At 31.3% G+C, this 21,818-nt stretch overlaps 1 protein-coding gene across 2 annotated transcripts in view; it reads right to left on the bottom strand.

Annotated features, from left to right (window-relative positions):
- Positions 1 to 2,537: 2,537 nt before the first annotated feature.
- Positions 2,538 to 21,818, bottom strand: part of LOC139488451 (rhodopsin, GQ-coupled-like) — a 28,618-nt gene continuing 9,337 nt past the window's right edge. For both annotated transcript variants that reach the window (XM_071274053.1, XM_071274056.1), the window contains 2 exons: positions 5,383 to 5,516; positions 2,538 to 4,210 (listed from right to left, as the gene is read on the bottom strand). In XM_071274053.1, the coding sequence (XP_071130154.1) occupies positions 3,399 to 4,210; positions 5,383 to 5,516 (946 nt within the window). In that variant the 3' untranslated portion in view covers positions 2,538 to 3,398. The remainder of the gene's footprint in view (positions 4,211 to 5,382; positions 5,517 to 21,818) is intronic.

The following is a 21,818-nucleotide window of genomic DNA, read 5'->3' as shown; positions in this document are numbered from 1 at the left end:
CTATTTTAATTTTGTATTATTCGAGCGTCACTGATGAGTGTTTAATCCTGGGTTCTTTGACAAGATTTCAGTTGTAGTTTTCCAGGTTTGAATGTAAGCGAATGCCTTCATGCGTCAAATATTACTCATGGAAACCCATGACATGGACATTCATAACTGACTTCAAGATATATATTTAGGTCATTGTTGAAGGCCGTTACCTATAATACATACTTATATTCATTTATAAATTTGAACTTTTTTGAATGATTGTTTCAGTGGCAATCATACATCTTTGTTATCTTTTTTATATTCGACCGTTAAAGTCAATCAAATAATAGTTTATCCCTCTCTATGCAAATTTTAATCATTAGAATATGATTTACAAGAAATGTTCCATTGGTAAGCAACGCTACGCACCTTAACAAAAATGTAAAATCCTTCTGAAATCTGTTCTTTCGTTTTGAGGTGTTTCAGGTTTTGATTTTGCCATTTGATTAGGGACTTTCCATTTTGAATTTTCCTCGGAGTTCCGTTTTTTGGTTATTTTGCCATTTGCATTTTTTTTTGGGGGGGGTCAGTTTAAAAGATGAGCGCCAACTGTGTAGGGAACAAATATCTAGCAAATGATCAAAAAAACCCATATCAATTAGAATAATTAATTAGAACCTCAATTTCTCAAATTTAGGCATGCTTCTAATGATTAATATTACTTTGTCTAAGTACATATACTAATCCATTGATATCTTAGACGTCCTTGTCATCTTGTAAAAACAATACACACAGATTATTGTGTACATAAATGTCAGCCAAATGATGATGTCGACCCGTTATTTCTATATTGTATTACAAAGATAAGCGATTTTGTAAATCCTTTTTTTTTTTACAATAAATCCTCTTAATAACAAATATTGTGTTTGATGAATATATTTCTCTTATTCTTACTCGATGTATCCCCTTTCCTGACCTGCTGATTATTTTTATTTAATAACCGTGTGGTTCGTCGGAGTAGTCTTATACTACACACAGGTAGATTACTAGTCTACTCTTAAAGGAGGGTAGTATACCCAACCTAATATTGACTTCGCCGTTCAGCTAACGAGGTATTCACTTTATCTACACACAAAATGTTGCTGTTTTTAAGTTATTGTACTTTGATAGAATTAGTTTAGTGTAGATGGTTTGTAGCCTTTGAGGATCATACCTAACATATAATTCCTTTTTTTTCAAATTCGACGTAAAAACATGAATTTTCAGATTGATTTTAAGACAACATATTTATGTTCATTCCACCATAACACTGTCCTTCCTCTTGTTTGTAAAGGGTTTAACGAAGGGAAATTAACTGTGTACAAAAAGTTAAAAAAATAAAAGTAATACAAATTGAAAACGAATTTTAGTTTCACAAAACACTGTAACAATATTACAACGTAAACCAAAGTTCGTTGTGTTCATTATTTAAACAAAATAGTTTTGTGAATATAACAAATAACATACAACATAAATTAACAATAAAGTGATCACATTTCAAGAATGAAAACCTCATTAGTACTAGTACTACAACTAAGGTTCATATCTGAATCGGTATTTGATATACGTGTAGACAAAATATACAGACGATACCAAGGATACATTCCAATCTCATAGGTTGAAGAAGACAACGCCCTGGCGATAAACGTAGAAAAGACGATCAAGTATACAAAAGTTTATAAAAAAAAATTTACGACGCGTGTCACATGCTTACCCTTTAGAGACAATTGACACCATCGACGGATTTTAGCGGGGTTCGTGTTGCTCAGTATGTATAGTCGCCGTCAGCTGAAATTCGGAGCGGTTATCGGTAAAAATAATCTAAACTGTCAACCACGTTCACTCATGATATATAGTTTTTCACATTCCATTCATATATCGCAAAAAGAAAAACCACTACTGACCTACCTTTTAAGTGATTGCACTGTTATAATCCTGACCTTCACATTTTCCAAGACGATTTTGAATGGTGGAATCCGCCATTGTTTTTACCGGAAGGGTTTCCGTGGAGTTCAATTTCATAAAATTTGCATAAAGCGCGGGAAACCTTATCACATCAATGAAAAGAACGTTTCAGGAAACAGCGTAAATGACGAATGTCATATGTAAACTAATTTTGGGGCCCTTTATAGCTTGTTGTTCGGTGTGAGCCAAGGCTCCGTGTTGAAGGCCGTACTTTAACCTATAATGGTTTACTTTTTAAATTGTTATTTGTATGGAGAGTTGTCTCATTGGCACTCACACCACATCTTCCTATATCTAAATGATCCTCATAGAAACGAAGATGGCGGAATTACAATGGAAAACATTCTGTAAAATGTGATGGTCAGGATTATTACAGTGTGATCACTTAAAAGGTAGGTTAGTAGTGGTTTTTCTTCTGCGATTTATAAATGGAATGTGAAAAACTATATCTCGAGTGAACGCGATTGATAGTTAAGATTATTTTTACCAATAACCGCTACGAATTTCAGCTAACGGCGACTATAGTGTTGTTTGTTGTTTTTCTTTCCTTTTGAGCAGTGGCGTTTATTTTCGGACAATGAGTTTGAATGTATCTTTGGTATTTTTCGCCTCTCGTTTACATACTAGAAAACTAAAGTTTTAGAATATGACTAATAAGATTCTCCAGAAGGGTCAGCAGTTCCTGTTCCACAGGTGGCACCACTCGTGTTGCTTATGAAAGAACAAAATCAATTGAAAAGTCTCATTCGGTGATGTCTTAATTTGAGAAAAGAGGGAGAGATTGTAGTTACGACACTTGGAATATGTCCATTGGAGTAAATAAGGTAATTTGGAAAAAGATAATAATTGATATAAAATCAAAATCTCCTACAATTTTCTATGAAATAACAAATAAATCAACGTTATAAAATTAAAAGAAAGTAAATCATTTATGAGCAACGAGAAGTTAACACAATACATGTAGTAATACTCTAACAGCCTCTAATTTTGAAATCAAGTTTTACTTGATTTTTCTATCAATTTAACACGACTCGCGTCTTTGAAACGATTTATTTGTATGCAAGAGTGATGTATAAAATTATAGAAACTATTGAATTAATGTTCCATACTTATTCTATAATTATTTGCCCGACAAAACTGTGTATTATAGCAGTGAAAAAAAACCAAAACAGAAGTATATATGTTTGTTTCATATTTGAATATTTTACTGCTAATTCTCTTACATTTACAGTCGAAATGATTTTAGACTACACCATACAAGTGTAGAACAGGCGCGATAACCAAATAGATATATAAACTGCTTTTAACATTGTTGGCATTTCCCCACATGTAGATAGTTAATTCAGTACATAAATCCAATGCTGACCTTCATAGAATTCACGAAACAATGTGTTATTAACATTTCTGTATGTTGAATGAAAAAGTTATAATACAGTTGTACTTCTACTTCTGCTAATCATCCCTATGTTTGGACTGGAAGTGGTGTCTTTTTCAAAATTTAATTTCATGTTTTGAGTATTATTAGAGTCGTTTCTATAATTCCCTTCTCCGGAATTTTGAAAAATGCTTCTAATCATTTTTCTATACTTTGAATGTAATAATGTATAGATAATTGGGTTTAAAAATGAAGACATTTTAGCAAATAGTCCAGGTAATGCAGACGACAGCGGGGTAATGATTGACGTATCGCTGAACTGACCAATCAAAGCAATGATAGCGTAAGGTGTCCAAGAAATACAAAATACCCCAACAAGAGTCATTGCAGCTTTTGTAGCACGCCATTCGACCTTTAGCCTGTCTTTACCTGATGAAACCCGCAAGCATACCGCTTTAGAGTTTGATTTCGAGTGCGTTATCTCGTGTTGACGGGAAAATACCACTGTCACAATTTTCAGATATGATAAAGATATTATTATCAATTGTAATACAAAACAAAACACTATTAAACATATCACATACATTCTGTTGTTAATAGTTTTTGTAAAGTAATCGAATGTACATGATGTCCTTGACCCCTCCATCATGTGTCCTCCCCAACCCAAATACGGTAGAATTGACCATATGAATGAATATATCCATACAATGACACATACTAAAATAATTCTTGGATTAGATAGTCTGTTGTTATAGGTTAGATGACACGTGATAACAACACAACGCTCTATGGCTAGCACAGTAAGTGTATTTATAGAAACGAATCCTGAAAGTCCACCAAAGAAAGCAAAAAGGTGACAACCTGAAAAGAAACAATTGACTTTGTGTGAGTATTATTGTTATATTTTCGTGTTTTATTATAGACGAGAAAAAAGATTATGACATATTGGTTTAACTTTCAATACGTATGGAATTTTTCTCTTTACCTTATAAACTTATAAATGATGGTAAATCTAGTACTGTAGATGTTCAGATATTGCATCTGGTTTATTTTTGAACGCAAATCAATTAAAAATTTTGTTTCAATACTTTAACATGTTTAATGTTTTATTTGTTTTTTTGTACTTCAATAACTTTATTGTTTATGAAGTTTACGATGACACTATTCTAATAGGAATTCTAAAAAGTACAGAAACCGATTATATAGTAGGAATGCATTCATTAAGGTTGATTGTTTGTGTTTGATTTTCTCTTAGCCCATTTGTATCTCTCTCATGTTTACTAACTTTTAGTTACTACATGTAAAGAGTAAAATCGCAAAAATACTGAACTCTGAGGAAAATAAAAAAATGAAAGTTCAAAATCAAAATTTTGGCAGAATCAAAAGCTAACTGCAAGTACTGTTAGATCGATACTTCGATACACGACGAAAAAAATGTCTTCCCTTCTGGATCACCTAAGACCACCCTTGGTTTTCGTTGGGTACGTTTTGCTCAGTCTCTATTTTTTTTTATGTCATATAAAAAAGAAGATGTGGTATGATTGCCAATGAGACAACTATCCACAAAAGACTAAAATGAAACAGACATTAACAACTATAGGTCACCGTACGGCCTTCAACAATGAGCAAAACCAATACCACATAGTCACCTATAAAAGGCCCTGATAAGACAATGTAAAACAATTCAAACAAGAAAACTAACGGCCTAATTTATGTTAAAAAAAATGAATGAAAAATAAATATGTAACACACAAACAAACGACAACCACTGAATTACAGGCTCCTCATGTTTTGTGTAGTTTTGTTTGTCTGATTTTAGCCATGATTTTGTTATTCGTTTTTCACTTATGCTTTTGAATGTCCAACTGCTTTATTTCGCCTCTCTCGTGGGTCTATTGTTATTCATTTTTGTATTGTTATGCTTATTACAATTTACCATTCTCGTAAGTCAATCTTTGTGATTACACTCTGTATGTGTGAAAATGAATTTCCGCAAACGTTAATTTCTACTTTTTAGTTTTGTTTATTCTTACCTATTACTCCGCCAATCCATTGAGCACGGAAACTTGAAATCACCAACAATGGAACATTTGCAACTATAAGTAATGTATCACCTACTGCTAAATTCAAAACAAAAAGGTTTGCAGATCGTCGTAAACTTTTATACCTGGAATTATAAAAATTGATCATCTATTTACACACAAATGATATAAATAGTTGTTAAGAAATAATATCCAATCGTCAGTACATCAGAGTCCAAGGCAACTTATTCCATCATAATGCTTATAATTTAAACACGTAATTAAAGAATAGACATTTACTATAACCCAGTTTATCATTGTAAATATATATAAAAATAAACAAGACAAACACGAAAAACAAAAACAAAAATGACTAACGAGCCTTGTAGTCCTTTAATAGAGTGAAAGCGAAAGAATATTATTGTAAACAATGTAAATTTCATTTGAATAAAATCGTAACTTACGAAAAGTGGTAAAATACCAAAATAGGCTTTCAAAAAACCTGCAGACAAAACACAAAGCATCGAATGGCCCATATAAATAAATGAAAATAGATACAACTGTGAACGTTCTCTAGTTCAGTACTTTTGTAATATAAAAAAAATAATTTGGAGGAGCTCGCAACAAAGTAGTGATGCATGCAGGTGCTCCGTGTTACACTAGTCATACCCGTCGTGTTGTTTAAAATGATTCTTGATTAACATTTCAAATGTAGTAATTGCTTAAGCATTTTTCAATTGAGTCGTGTACTTATATTTAAAAAAAAACTCCATTGTGTTATATCTTCTAATAATTTTTCATTGCTATAAGTTTCTATTGTCAAATAAGAATATGTGCTATGATTGTTGAGGAGACAACTCACTATCAGAACCAAAACGACATTAAAATTATAGCCAGAATAAGTAAAACATGTTTTCTATATAATCAAATATAACAACACGATCATCATGATTGATGATTAGTTCTGTTTTTCAAAATTTAATACTATATTTGTCAAGATGTTAACATCGTCTTAAAAGAGGGACAAATTACCAAAGGGACATTCAAACACATGGATTGAAAATAAACTGACACCACCATGGCTAAAGCTTAAGATTCTTGTCATATCCACTGCAGTCGGCAGAGAGAAAAAAAAACTGCAATATTAGGCAATGGATTTCAACAAATCGTTCATTGCTAAGACACTTGCATGTATAAACACACTCAAAAAGATTATTTAAAAACTGTATACATAGAAAAGGAAGATGTGATATGATTACCACTGATACAACTTCAACCAGAAACCAAATGGCATAGAAGGTTAACAAATATAGGTCACTTTAAAAGTTTGTTTACTGAGTTTCTTTGAGTAGTTCTCCAATGAATATGTCAAATGGATCTATGTCCTTATTGTTCAATTTTTCTTGTGAACAAGGTGAAGAAGAATCACATCAAGTCAATTGTAAGATTCCAACAACACAATAAAACACAACTAAAAAAATGACACCGCACATTAAAGTGGTATATATTTTGTTTATATATTTCGATAAAATAAATAAAAAATAAAGATTCACAATTTACTTTTTAACAAAAGAAAATATTCCTTGAGGTTTTTTACCTTTTAAATCACAACAGGATGAACAATTCATTAATGATAATAATCTTCCATATTTTCTGTCAGATTTGATTTCTATGGACTTATAGAATTACTATATATATATATGCAACTAAGTATCTATGTAAACTGCACGAGGATAATTACCCTGTAATCAGTAAAGACCTGTTCATTTACATTGTACTGTATTATTAAAAAGACATCAACAAAGTTAACATTTAACCTCCATCAAGAAAAGAATGATATATAATGTGTTCCAAATTCAACAAAGAACACAGACCTAGCGGACACAATATTTATATTTTAAAGAGTAATCCATATTGATGGGCAACAGAACTTTTCGTTTGTTTTTGTTTCTTTGTTAAAGCATCAAAACAAAACTATGATCAATAAGCCAAGGAGGATTTCATAGTAAACAAGTTTTTATTGTTAACGAGATATAATGGACAGATACTTATCTATGATGTTTTGTTTGTATTATGATAGAACAGTTAATCTATTAAAATAGATTTTTTTTTATATAATTCATCTGTATTGTCATATAAGTATACAAAAAAAAAACCCGAATCAATGAAAAACAAAATACAGATTTGCATTTAGATCTAGATAAATATATACACGAACAAAAATGTTGTATACAATGTTTGAATAAAAACCAATAACTCTTACAATGTAGGGTTAAACAATAAATATTCAAAATTAGTTTTTTGCAAAATATCGTCTTTTAACATAGGGAGACGGATAATTGATAACTTATAACCAAAAGATGTAATGAAACATTTCAAAAATTAATGCATCCTGTTGTTCAGTGTTCTGTATATGGATTATAGTGTAATTTCTTTTTCAACGTTAAAAACAATCTATGATTATCCTCTTTTGATATTTACATCAAATGAGAAAAATATCTAATATAAAGAAAAAAGATCGGCATTCTCATCTTGAAATTTGAAACAAATAAAAAAAAAAAGCAGATTTATAGACATTAAAAAAATCATTTGTTCATGGATGTAAGTGTGAATTTACTAACAAATGGATTAATGATTTCAATTTTATGTTTGATGTCTTTTTAGATTAAAACTCGAGGTTATTGTGTGTATTGTAGTATTATAATTGATGTATAGTCGTCTGAAATGATTTGATGTAATAAGGATGTCTTCGAGGTTCTCTTTTTAATGATGTTTATCTCACATCTCCTTGTATTCATGATCTATAAAATATGAAAGAATCGGTTATTCTATTTTTTTTTATTAGAAGCATAGATTACATCTATGTTAGGAGTAATGTCAATATAAAAATGAGAAGTTGTGGTATGAAAGTCAACGATAGAGCTCTCGACCAGAGACCAAATGACGTAATAGACTGTAGAATATAAAGATTTATCATATACTTAGACTCAATAACATATGATTTTTACTGTATGATAATAGCATTAAATTAACGTAAATTCCATATTTTTGGAATTGGTGCTTAGCGGGCTGATATGAAAAGTTTATCACATGCTTCGATTGTTATCACATGCCTTTCCGTAAGGTTATCACATGGCATTCCGGTGATACTCGGCAAATTCCGGAAAATACACCTCAATGCTACGTTTTCAGTGAAAAACATTACGAAATAGTGTACAAAACAATTATTTAGATACTGAAAAGTATATTGTGTAAAAAAACAAAAAAAAAAAACAGAATAAAAATAAAAAAACAAACAAACAAATTATTAAATAAATGCATTCTTTATAAGTTTCAAATATAATTTAGAAAGTTTCTTTGAAAAGGTTGACTTTTCCAAACAGTGTTCATTATGTATATTGTTGTGTTGTTGTTTTTTTTTTTTTTTTGGTTTGTCTAGTCGTGCATATGTTTTCTCCTCTGTTGATACATATGGTAGAAAGATTTGATATTGAATGTACTAAATTTGGGTCCGACGTCCGTGAACTTTTCAATCAGGCTTTGAACTTCTATTTGGGAACCACGTAAAAGGATCAATATATGAATCTGTTATTTTACTCCATTGTTGAAGCATATGATAAAAAGATCATAACATGTCATTTTTCGATATCGCATGAATTATCAGCCTCGGTCAATATCAGCCCTCGAGCCATGCGGCTCTTTGGCTGATATTGAACCTAGGGCTGATAATACATGCGATATGAAAAATGCCATGTAATAATCTGATAATACACCACAGGCACGGACATACATTGAAATGCAACCACACAGCACAAACCAACTAATACTGCAGTTAAAATTAAAAAAAAAGGAAGGATTGGCATGGTTGGTATTGATACAACTTTCATCTTAGGACCAACTGACTTCACTTAAGTTACAAACAACCTTTTGAAAATAAAAAGTCCAGAATTTTGACAGTTGTTATCCATTCGTTTGATGTGTTTGATATTTTGATTTTGCCATTTTTTGTAAGGTACATTCAGTTTGAATTTTCCTCGGAGTTCGGTATTTGTGTTGTTTTTACTAGAAAACAAGTAAATGTCTACCTTTATTCAAATTAGTTAATTCAAATAACGACTTTTTATTATATAAAAATAATGTCATTGTCAACAAAAACTCCCCATAAGTGGGGGGGGGGGGGGGGGGGGGTTGACCCTTTTTAGATCGTAACTTCTCGAATATCGACCAGAAGAAAACACAAAACTATATACATGTACATGTATAAAAAAAAACGCGTGTATAACACGTCACACAAACACACAAGAAACAACCAGTCTAATCATGGGATGATTTTATCAACTAAAGCAAGCTCAATGTAATTACTCTTCTGATACACATCATGTCGTTTTTCTTCAATAAGTATACATTTTTAAAAGATTTTCTGCAGGAATAGTATGGACCGTGAGATCTTGTACAGTCTCAAAATACTTTTTTGAAAAATACAAAAAAAGATCCATATTCAGTATTCATAGTATTACAACAACCTTTTCCGAAATATGTATTAAGCTTAAAAACAGATTTGAATGACCAATTTCTAAAGATGGTAGCTTTACAAACAGTGTTACCGTAAAAAGCTAATGATAATAGTAATAATTATAGGAAACATAAAAAAGAAAAATAGAAAATATGAAGAAAAAAAAAAGAATAAAAACAAGAAACATAACATAAACATAACAATTAAAGCCAAATGATTTGATATCCATTACAACGAAAGAAGCCATTACAAAGTGTAAAACCAATTTCTTTCCTCATACAGGATTCAAAGTTATATATAAACAAAGTTAAGTAAACCCTTAAAAAATCATATATACTTAGAAAAAACTGTCATTGATTGTTGTTCCTTCTTTGCTATATATACTAGTCAACAAAAGAAACGATACAAGACTTTTTTCAAATTTAAGATAAAGTTTTCCGTTCATTGGACCAATATAGAAGGTAGTAATACTTAATCATTATGGAAATATAAATCCGTTTAAAAAAATAGTTTTTTGCTTTCGTTATGTGTTTTGACGATTTTTTTTGTTTTTTACAAAATTTACATAAAACGACATTTCTACTTATGATGCCAACCTCTCATTTAAAGGTAAAGACAATGTTTGCCATCAATTTGTTTTTAAAAATCATACAGTTTCTTCGTTTATTTGTTTACCAAAGTTCGGCCCCACGAGAAATCGTTAAAATGTATACATTATCAACTGATTTACCATAGACAGTATGTGTAAAGTGATATTCAAAAAGCGGTCACAATCTTAAAACTAATCCGAAATGTTCCAAATTTATTGTGTGTTGTTTTCATATCCAAAGCATTGATTTGAGACAAAAATTTGAAAAAAACAATATTTCAACCCATTAGTTACAACATGAAACACAACTTGATTAGCATATTGAATATTTTTCAACAACGTTGAAATTTTATTTAGTACTTAGAAAATTACGTGTCGATTTTTTATTCAACTTTCCGCAAAACTTATTTGCACCCTATAGTCGTTTACAGGGAATTTAGATACTTTCCGACAAGTTTTGATTTTCATTATCACATGTGCATACATTGCAAATGAAAGCTTTTTAAAATAGTGTATTTCATTTTGTTTTATATTTAATACTTTTTGATAAATTTTATTTCAAAGTCGTGTATCGTTTCTTTTGTTGACTAGTATAGTTGTCGCTAGTTACACATGTATGCATGTCATATCTTACATTAAAGCCTTTTTATCTCTTTTGATTAAGGCGAAGTGTACGTAATTGCACGCCTCTAGCGGAATACGGGATTAAATAAAGGGAACAGTAGTATACCGCTGTTCAAAACTCATAAATCAATGGACAAAAAACAAAATCTGGGTAACAAACTAAAACTGAGGGAAACGCATTGAATATAAGAGGAGAACAACGACACAACATTGAAATATAACACACACACAAAAACGGACTAAGCATTAGACAAAATCCTATGAAAATAACAAATATAACATAAAAACCAAATACATGAATTTGGAATAGATAAGTACCGTGACACGTCTTATAGTAATGTGAACACACACTCAAAAATAAGAGAAAACAAACGACACAACGGAAACATAACGTTAAAATGCAACACACACTGAAACGAACTATAATATAACAATGGCCATATTCCTGACTTGGTACAGGTCATTTTAAACGTTCGTCGTTAGTTACGCAAGTTATATCCCTTACTCCAAGAAAGGACACACGAAAGAGAAACTACTTTTAGCGGTTTATCATGAATCCAACAAGCACGCCTGTGCTGTCTTAAACCTCATAGAAATTTAATTAAATTATTCCTATTAGAAATCATAGCATTCTGTACGTTGTTCCGTGTGCAGTCTGACTGTTTTTTGTTTTGTTTTAGACGCGTAGGAGAAGGCATTTCGTGTTTATGATATCAACAGAACGAAAAAACACCTCATAACAAAATTATAAACAAATAAACAAATAAACATGTAACAATTTTACTTCTATTAATATCAAATTAATAAAAATAAAACCTGAATTGACCAGGAACATATATATTAACTGTACTGTTCCCAGCGTAGACGTAGTCTTGAACGAAAAACACAGTACTCAACGTAAAGTTTTTATAATAGGTTACAAATAATTAATGAAAGACGTGTGAATTTAATTGTTAAAAAAAAGACGTTGACATGTTTGTATTTTGTGCAATTGAAAATTTTAGGACATGCTTTATATTCATATAAGAAATCAGACGATACCAAGAAAATAATGTGACCACTAGCGCAACACTTACAAGTCGGAAGAACAAAGACAACAAACGAAAAATAAACAAATTAGGCCCCCAAAAATACTCAGTAACTTAAAACTTGTATCACTCTTACATTTACTTTGAATAAGTAAAAACTATGTCATTCAATTCCCAGTGTTCAACTTTTTCTACATCAGTACATGTGCAGAAAATAAACAGGTGTATTCTATTCCGTCCGCAATTTATGGGAAAACTAAATCTTAATGTAGAACCAAATTGAAATTGAAAGTACACATGTAAGATAAACTATAAAATGTCATTTCTTCTTTATCAAATTCCAATTTCGAAGATATATCCGTCAGCTCTATGCTTTCACCTAGTTCATGATCATACAAGAATTGAGAAGCCTGTGGTTTACTAGTCTTATAATATAAGACATTGGAGTTCATATCATTTACATTCAACGTTTTTTTTTTATCGAATATTTCTTTTTTACCCTCAATGTTGAACCCCCACCCCCAAAAAAAATTAAAAATAAAAGTATTCGATAAAAAAACGTTTACTGTAAATGATTTGAACTCCAAAGTCTTATATCATTGTATGATCATGAACTAGATAAAAGCATAGAGCTGGTTGTAATTCACTTAGGTTTAATTCTGTTACCTCACAACATTGTATTTGTTTTCTGTAAATATTTTTATATAAGGCGGTTGATTTTGTCAGCTGAGTCTTTTGTGGCCTACACATTATGTTTTTTCCTTCAATTGTTGAAAACAGTATGGTTGTTTATAGTGTTTGCTTACATCGACTTGATTTAACCAGTGGCAGATAGTTGTCTCATTGGAAGTCATACCACATCTCCTTATTTTTTTTTTATATTACAGAAGTAGGGCAGCTACATGTATGCACTTGCATTATGCAGAGACAATATTCGTACTATAGGTAAACCCGTGTAGCAATACATTATGAATAATCGCCGTGCATTGCTTATAAAATTTTATTAGGTAAATTTTTAAAGCATCGAAAATGATGCATTCTCAAGAGGTCGCCTTTGGTATTTTCTTCTATATCATTAATTTTACACCAGTTAATCAAAAACATTACACTATATATACATTGCTAAAGCATTTCCCTATACAAAATGTTATTGTATAACGGTACTGGGTATGTATCTGTCGTAATTGCACTAGATAAGTCGATCTCAAAAGTATCATATTAGGTGATGTTTTCATCTTGAATATGTATGAAATATCTGCGATTGGAAGTTATACCAACTACTCTGATCTTTTCTATTTTGTTAAAATGTATTAGGAAGTCCTTCTTTTTAACCTCATTACGGCCTTAAAAAGTCTGAAGATTAAATGAAATCAACACGAAGCGCTTTTCTGGATTAACCTTGATATACAACACTAAAGGCTGAACATTTGAAAGTCACGGATGTATAATAACCGATCGGAAATAGTTGAAGAGCCATAGTATGCATTATGTTTATTATTTAAATCCGTGTATGTGGATTTTTAACAAATAATGCATGGAAAAAATAAATATGTTCTTATGTTACTGAAACTCCATTCAGCAAACATTACATCATTATTTGTCATTAGTTAAAGATTCGCGACGGGAAATTTTGTAAAATCAAATATTGTTTTTGCAGAGTTGCGTCACGAGCATGTGAGTACACATGACTTATGAAATAGGTTAATAATGCAGAATATATTGTGTGCAAATCCCCAGAATAACACCATGCAAAAATGACGAAGATGAATATATGCAGAACATAGGTCTACTTTTTTTTAAATACAAACATGCAGAAGTAAGATGGAAAACGAGGTGTATACCCGATCCTAATATTAAAACTGATCAAATCATTCTTACAACACTGTGTTAACCGAGAAAAACTCAAACTTAATATTTGATTCATGAAAAAAATATTAAAAAAGCTGTAGAAACCACTCGTATTCTCTATACTACAGACGACAGACACACAAATGACACTCTTTTCTGCCATTGACAGCACACCAACAACACCTTCGTGTACACATGGCAGTAAAAAAATAAAATTCAAACACAAATTCAAATTTGCCGACAGCCTGTCGTACGTGCTGGACGCCAGATATAATCATTGTATAATACATATATAATCGTGACATATAAATCAGTAATCAATTTTCATTCTCATTTACCAATCATTTCATTATGTACAACCACAGCAAAATATTGTATACTGTACGTTTAATAAAATTACCCCTTATTGATAGCCAAGGCCGACCAGGAAAAACCGTATTACGGAAACCTGTGTCCGAATCAATGCTCGAACCTATCTCAGGATAATGACGTCGGACCTCGTCATTTCAAAAAAAGTTTTCGAAAATCAAGATTTTTGTTATAATGTACAATAGATAAATATCATCATTTAGAAAAATGTAGTTTACACGGTCAATACTACGGCTAGAAGTGAAGCTACCACAGAAAACACACCTTATATATGACCACAACTCAGTCCTCTGATTAGATAGATTTTATTCGGCCTACCGAAAATTGACGATTCCCATATCGAGAATACAACATTTTCCCGCTATACTGATTGAAACGCGGGAAAATATTATTATATAGAAAAGAATAAACTCTGCGGTAACTTTCTTACATTTGCGGTAAATTTAATAACAAACTTGCATTTTTTTTTGCTACAGAAATATTCTTTAAAATTAGTTTATTTGATTTTAAATTAACAACGCTAGATCATTTGTAATACATAGATAGGTGATACACACGCACGACATTGCTACGACATTGTACGGTATAATAGAGTTACGACGGGAATCATTGAAGCATGACTGGAGCCCCCCCCCCCCCCCCCCCCTTTTTAGGAAAAGTTCTGGATCCGCCACTGAAGTACTATTGTGAACGGACCAGGATTTCTTTTGAATTCCCACCACCTACTTTGAATAGAATTGGTCATCCCTCCTATGCATAGATATATTGATAGTATGTCAATGCCCCAAGAAACTGCAAAATGAATTTTTAACAAGTTTTAAAGTCATGATGAGTTTGAACCTCCACTGTAACCAGAGATTGAGAACCCTGAGCCCTAAAAATGACACATGCCTTTGACAAAATAAAAAGAGCATGCCCCTGCCAACGCCCCCTTTTAAAAATAAGAAACCAAACAAAACACACAACGATAATTATATATTAACGAAAGGAATATCAACAGATTTTCTATGACCGAATCAGATTAAATGTTCATTAAGGGAGCTACCATTTGATTTTTATGGGGGGGCTAGGATGAAATTTGAAAAAAATAGGCAGGACAGGAGTTTTGAGTAAAAAAAAAAGGCAGGATGAGACACTTGCAAAAAAAAAAGTCAGGATGATAATTTATGTAAAAAAAGTCAGGATAAACTATAGTCCAAATAATTATGACGTCTTGAAAGGCTATTATAATTTTTTTCTTTGACACCTTACTTTTTTTTCTTTGACACCTTAAGTAAGGTGTCAAAGAAAAAAATTATAATAGCTGACACCTTAAGTAAGGTGTCAAAGAAAAAAATCATAATAGCCTTTCAAGACGTCATAATTATTTGGACTAGATAAACTAAAAAAAAAAAAAGCAGGACCGAATAGAGTGAAAAATAAAAAGGCAGGACAGAGATTACAACTAAAAAAAAATGCAAGACAAAATTTTTCATCCTAGCCCCCCCATAAAAATCAAATGGTAGCTCCCTAAAAACTCAACGGCAGGTAGCAATATTCACGGAATGAATCTTGTTTTTTATAAGTTACTTTGTAAACTTTTAGTTAAAGTACGATCATGATTTCAACAGAGACATATATACACATATGTGTATATATGTCTCTGATTTCAACAAATCAGTCGGGGTCCCATGATGTGTAAGCCTAACACTCTAGGGTACCAAGTATGGTATAACGTTGGTATGGATTCAACATATTGCATGCCTTCTTTGGCATTAAGATTAACAAAATTGCTACAAAGAAGAAAAGAATCCAACTTTTAATGACATTTTACGTTGGCATTTTCGGCGCCGGAAATTGACAACGTTTATCTATATACTGACACAACTTCGGTTGAGGTCGATTCCGGCAATTCTGCTTAAAAAATCACATCCAGTAAAATTTATTGATGTCTTAACATATATTTGATATGTTTCAACTATTTTTAGTGGATAATTTTTTCGAGAGATGAATTACTATCGTGTTCTTCAGAAACAAGGTAAAGGGAGGAACAGGGCCCCCATAGTGGGGACATACAAAGTAAAGGTGACCATTCTCCATTTCTACTCGATAGAAGTGCCTAATTTTTTCAAAACACATACATTTTGTACCAAAGATTAGCATATGAAAGTTTTAAAAAAATTGAGTCGGAGATTTTTTTAGAAACACTTCATAATTTTAGCATATCAATAGACGTTATGGAAAAATAGCCAAAAATGGCGCCTTCTTCAATTTCGAAAAAAATCTATAATTTTACAATTCAGTGACACAAACTGCTATATTTAAAGTGGTTTTATACCTAATGATTCACCTTTTCATGATATTTGAATAAATATTTACTTTAAAAACAGAAACTCTTCCAATTTTCAAATCTACCGACCATGCAAGGAAAAACCTATAAAAGATTGAGACCCCTACTTTAGAATGGGAACAAATTTTTGCCCTGGTTTGGACACCTCTGTTCTTTACGAATTTCGATGCCAAAAACTCGCGAGAATAGGTTGTAAAAATTTTTAGCAAATCGAAGGATAGGTATTTTTTTGTTCCCATTTTTGATATAGATTTAATCCTATAGTGCAGAAAATCAAAATCCGAAATTCTATGTTCAGATGTAAAAAAATAAGATTTCCTTATGTTTCAATGATCAAAAATGACAATAATATGTAAACTCATATATTTTTTCTTCTGTAGATATGCTTAAAATCGACAGTATTTATCGTCCGCACTTTGCCGCAAACGAATTTAAAAAAAATACAAAAGCGCGCCATTTTTCAGTTGACGTCGGCCGACGCAAAATAGTCCAATTTTCGGCGTAGGACTACTGAGCGCCGCCGAATCACATTTTGGCCGAAAAGGTATATCCGGTTGTCCTACTGGTAGAAGTTGTGGCGACGTTACTGTAGACCGTGACGTCGCCGAATAATTTTAATGTTCCGGACAAAAAACCAAACTCAACAAGAATTTGCGTAAAAATAGCACGGTTGCTAAGGACTTTCTTTGCACCGATGGATTCGGCTTTCATTTTTGAATCGTATATCAATTTAAAAAAAATCTATTGAACAACAAAATAGAAAATCTTGATAAAGTAACATATCTGCTAATTTTGATGATTTTTCCTATGTATATCCTTTGTAATTTCGGCGTAACATGCTATTAATTTCAACGGCTCGTATCTCAAAAACGAAAACGTATACCCCCTATTTTTATTTTCTGGTGTAATTGTACAAGCAGAATTCATATGTGAAATTTTAAAAAAAATCCATTGTGTAGTATGATTACGTACACTTCGCCTTAACATTTATATAAGATAATTTTACTTATATATAATATGTAGATTCTAACTGAACTTGAATTGCAGCAATGCGTCATTTGTGAACTGTCCTTCACTCGATAAGTTGGATAATTAGGTATTGAACTGATTTACTGTCTATAATGTCTTTTTAATATCACTAATTTGACTATAATATAGTGTTATAACCTACGAGTAGTTGTGGTTTATTGGTTGGTGTTGATTCTATACTTGCAATGTTCTAAGCCATAAATGGTCAATGAAATAAACTTAATGACTACCAGCCAAGTACATGCAGTCACCACTTCAATATTGACATGATTGTAAATTAACTGTTTAATAAACTTTGTATTTAACACTTGAGATTTTTTTACTCAGACATAAATAACCGTAGCTTTATTTGACAAAACCTTTCGGAATTTTGGGTCCTCGATGTTCTTAAACTTCGTAGTGTTTTTGGACTTTTTAACTTTTTTTGTTCCTGTGTCACTGGTGAGTCTGCTGTAAAAGAACTGCACCTCATCATTGGCATCATGCCATATCGTTTTGCTTTTAATTATATATACTTAATTACACACTAGCAAATACAAATAAGAAGATGTGGTATGTGTACAAATGAATTAGGCAACACTCCATCCAAGTCACAATAGTATACATGAAAACAATTACAGGTCAAAGTAGACCATTCAACACGGATCAATGGCTCACACCGAACAGTCCAGCTTTAAAGCGTCAAAACAATGATTTGTGTAAAACAACAGTTAAAGCAACTGTCTTATCTACTAGTATATAAAAACTGCTATTTATTTCATTGTATGCATTTATGTTCATCAATTGTATAATGTCAATAAGATTTAGTCAGATCATAAAATAATGTAAATCTACTGTTAAATTTTTCGTTGGGGTTTTAATTTCGTGATTAATTCTTATCCACGAAATAAACGAAATTAAATCCCCCACGAAAATTTCTGCTTTTACAGTATATAAAAACTGCCTCTACAATAACGTCATTATTTATATTATTTCAATCAATTATAAGGTCTGCCAGAATGTACGGAAAAGATTGGCTTTCGAACTTCTACAATTTACCTTAAGCGTGGGTGCGAAATATCGACAATTGCAAACTTATTCCTGCTGAAGAAAAAAAGAAAATGCTCTGTAGTTTTTGAGCCTAGACCCAGACATACTGTGCGTGGACGATTATCTGGTATGAGTAGGACGATACTTTGTTCAAAGCAAATAATGTAGTTTGTATAAATTATTTATTGTAAAGGATTAGTGTGCTTTGTTCAAGTTCAAAGTCATTTTCATTACATCAATCATTTACAATAATGGTCGTGGTTGACAGTTCTTTGTTAATTACATACACAGCTATATGGAAAGGACAGGACGTTGATAGTATCCCAAATGTCAATGACATTATCTTCCGATTTGCAAGTCTGCAGTTTTTCTTAAGCGGAAGCATGTTTTATTCTGAGAGACACAATCTAAAATATGTACTCAAATATCTGATATACCCTTGCATTGCAACCATCTAAAGGATGTTTCTGATAAATTTGAAAAGAATGCTGATTCCAGGGACCACAATCCTGGCCTTATCATTCAATTTCTTAGTGTTAGTTTGGAAGATCAGACACTTTTTTATCTGCAGTTTCTGGAATGAATAGGATTAATGTAGAAAGTGAACGAATGAGAAAAAGGAATCAATTAAAATAGTTGAAGAACGTTATGGCAGACGGAGAAATTAAACAGATTTTCATGAAAGGCGAGTCAAAGGAATTAAATATAGAATAATGGTTATAGTTCTATATCTGTTCCACTGCAAACTTTAGTTGCATAATAACATCTATCCTATCATATAAACGTGATGATTAATTGATATACAATATTTGATTTTGCTACATTTAACAAACATTTGTATGATTGTTTACGGAATATTTCTCATAAGACACTTTTGGTTCTGAAAAAAAGAATATTTTTTCTTTGAAGCAGGTATATATATTAAAGTCATGACGCCAATAAAATGTTACGTATCGCGATAAAGGTTAAATTGATACCCTCAGCATTCCTTATTACTGAATAATTTATAGATAATGAAATGAATGTGAAAGGTTGAAATACTAATGGTATTTTGTTTAAATAAAAAAAAAATAAACGATAAAAAGGCTGTGAGAAGATTTATTAGCACAACTTTTCATTTTTAACTTCTAAATTGAGGATAATTGAGCGTATGTCAAAAAAAGCTACAAATACAATAAATACATGTACCAAATTCTGATTTGTTTCAAGATACGGCGAACTAAGAAGTTAAAAAAATGGTTTAACAAAGAGCTCGGTTGGGCTATCCATAAAACCCACCATTTTTTCTTAAAATGTCCAGTAATAAGTCAGGAATATGGTAGTTCGTTTCTTTGTATGTTGCATTGTCGTTAGTTTTTTTATTAATACATTTAAGTGTTTCTGTTGTTTCCTCTTAACGTTGAATTGTTTCTTTAGGTTTTAGTTTGTAACCCGGATTAGTTTTCTCGAAATTTGAAGAACGGTATAAAACTGTTGCCTTAAATTTATGCCAAGCTTAACAAAAGATACTTAAGGATGTACTTAGGTGAGGTTTTGGAATTTGTGTCAAATGTTCGGACTCCTTGGTGTTTTTCCATACTATACAATGTAAAATATTTTGCCCCATAACACCCGTTTATTTTTTCATATAAGACTTAATAGCTCATGCAAGATCACTTATACCAAAATTTTAGAAGATTCTTGATTTTCTTGCTTTTGGTTTGAGATCCAAATAATACCAATGCAAATATAAGGTAAAAGTCTGAGTCAGCCTTAAAGTTTACGCGCCATATTTTAAATCTCAAATTTCTCGAAAAATAGGTACATGACCTATCAATAGTTTTAGCTTATCTTTATCCTTAATTGATGCTCTAACAGCTTATAGTATCAATTTTAATTTCTTAAATTATTTTTTTTTACCTAACCTCACATCCTTAATTTTCAAGTAGCAAAATAGCATCAAAAACCGATAAATTGTTTAAAAATACAATTGGTTGAACAAAAACACGATCACATACTACTCTTGTACACAAATGTAACAACTAAATGTTATTTATCTGTATGAAGGTCAGTCTGAGATATTGACAAAAATAAGAACTTTTACAAAAGCACAGTCAATAAATAGATATCGATATGTTTTTCAACCTTGTAAATAAGCCCCTGTTACATGTATTAGTTTTTGCTTCAAAAGCAAGATATGATCTACAAATTAGCAACAAATCTATTGATAGCTTTTATGTCCATTCTTAGTCATAAAACCATAGTAATACAGTACTTTATGTTCAAAACTAGATACAATCCAATATACATTTCTAATTATTATAGTTTAATAAAGAATCAAATGTTTTATCTGACATATGATGCGGAAAAACATATTCGTGTTATTGGGAAACATCAAGAGAAGTCCCCTTCAGACAAATAACATATCTTGTACGAGTGCAGATGGTTAACTTAATATTTCAAACTGTTGGAGACTAACTTTTGTCTATTCCTGACAATATACTAGCTTGTCAAAAACATATACAAGCTGAGGTATGATCAGCCCCTTTTAACCTCGGATTCGCAAATATCATTTTTTTTTTATAAATCCAACATAATAATCCTTCAGATGGTCATTAGAGTATTATTCTGTAAGAAAGCAGTAATTATATTTTGTAAAAAGTACGTTCATAAATTTGTTTTGATAGAGGGGATTAACGTGTTGCTCGTATTTCTACAGCCATTCCAGGACAAACACATTGTATTATAACAATCGAAATGTTGAAACTTCCTTATTATTTATTATAGACATTGCACCGAATAACGCTTTTTAAAACTATTCATGATGTCTTAAAAACACAAAAAACTAATTTGACATGGCAATAGATAATCCCATGCTTCCAAATCTATCCGATACTGAAAAAACTAGTAGTCCTACTAATTCCGTCTAATATAAACCAAGTGAAAAAAACAGGTTCCTTTATAAAACAGTCTTTAGAGCTGAGGACAGGGGACTTTCAGTTAGTTTTACTTGTATATATATAGATATGTGTGTGTACAACTCAGTTATTTTTATTGTTGGCGTTACTTTTGTTTATGTCACAATTATAATGTTACTTATATGACAGATCA

Source organism: Mytilus edulis, chromosome 9, assembly GCF_963676685.1.
Source record: "Mytilus edulis chromosome 9, xbMytEdul2.2, whole genome shotgun sequence".
Classification (NCBI taxonomy): domain Eukaryota; kingdom Metazoa; phylum Mollusca; class Bivalvia; order Mytilida; family Mytilidae; genus Mytilus; species Mytilus edulis.
This window is presented reverse-complemented; position numbering and strand designations above follow the sequence as displayed.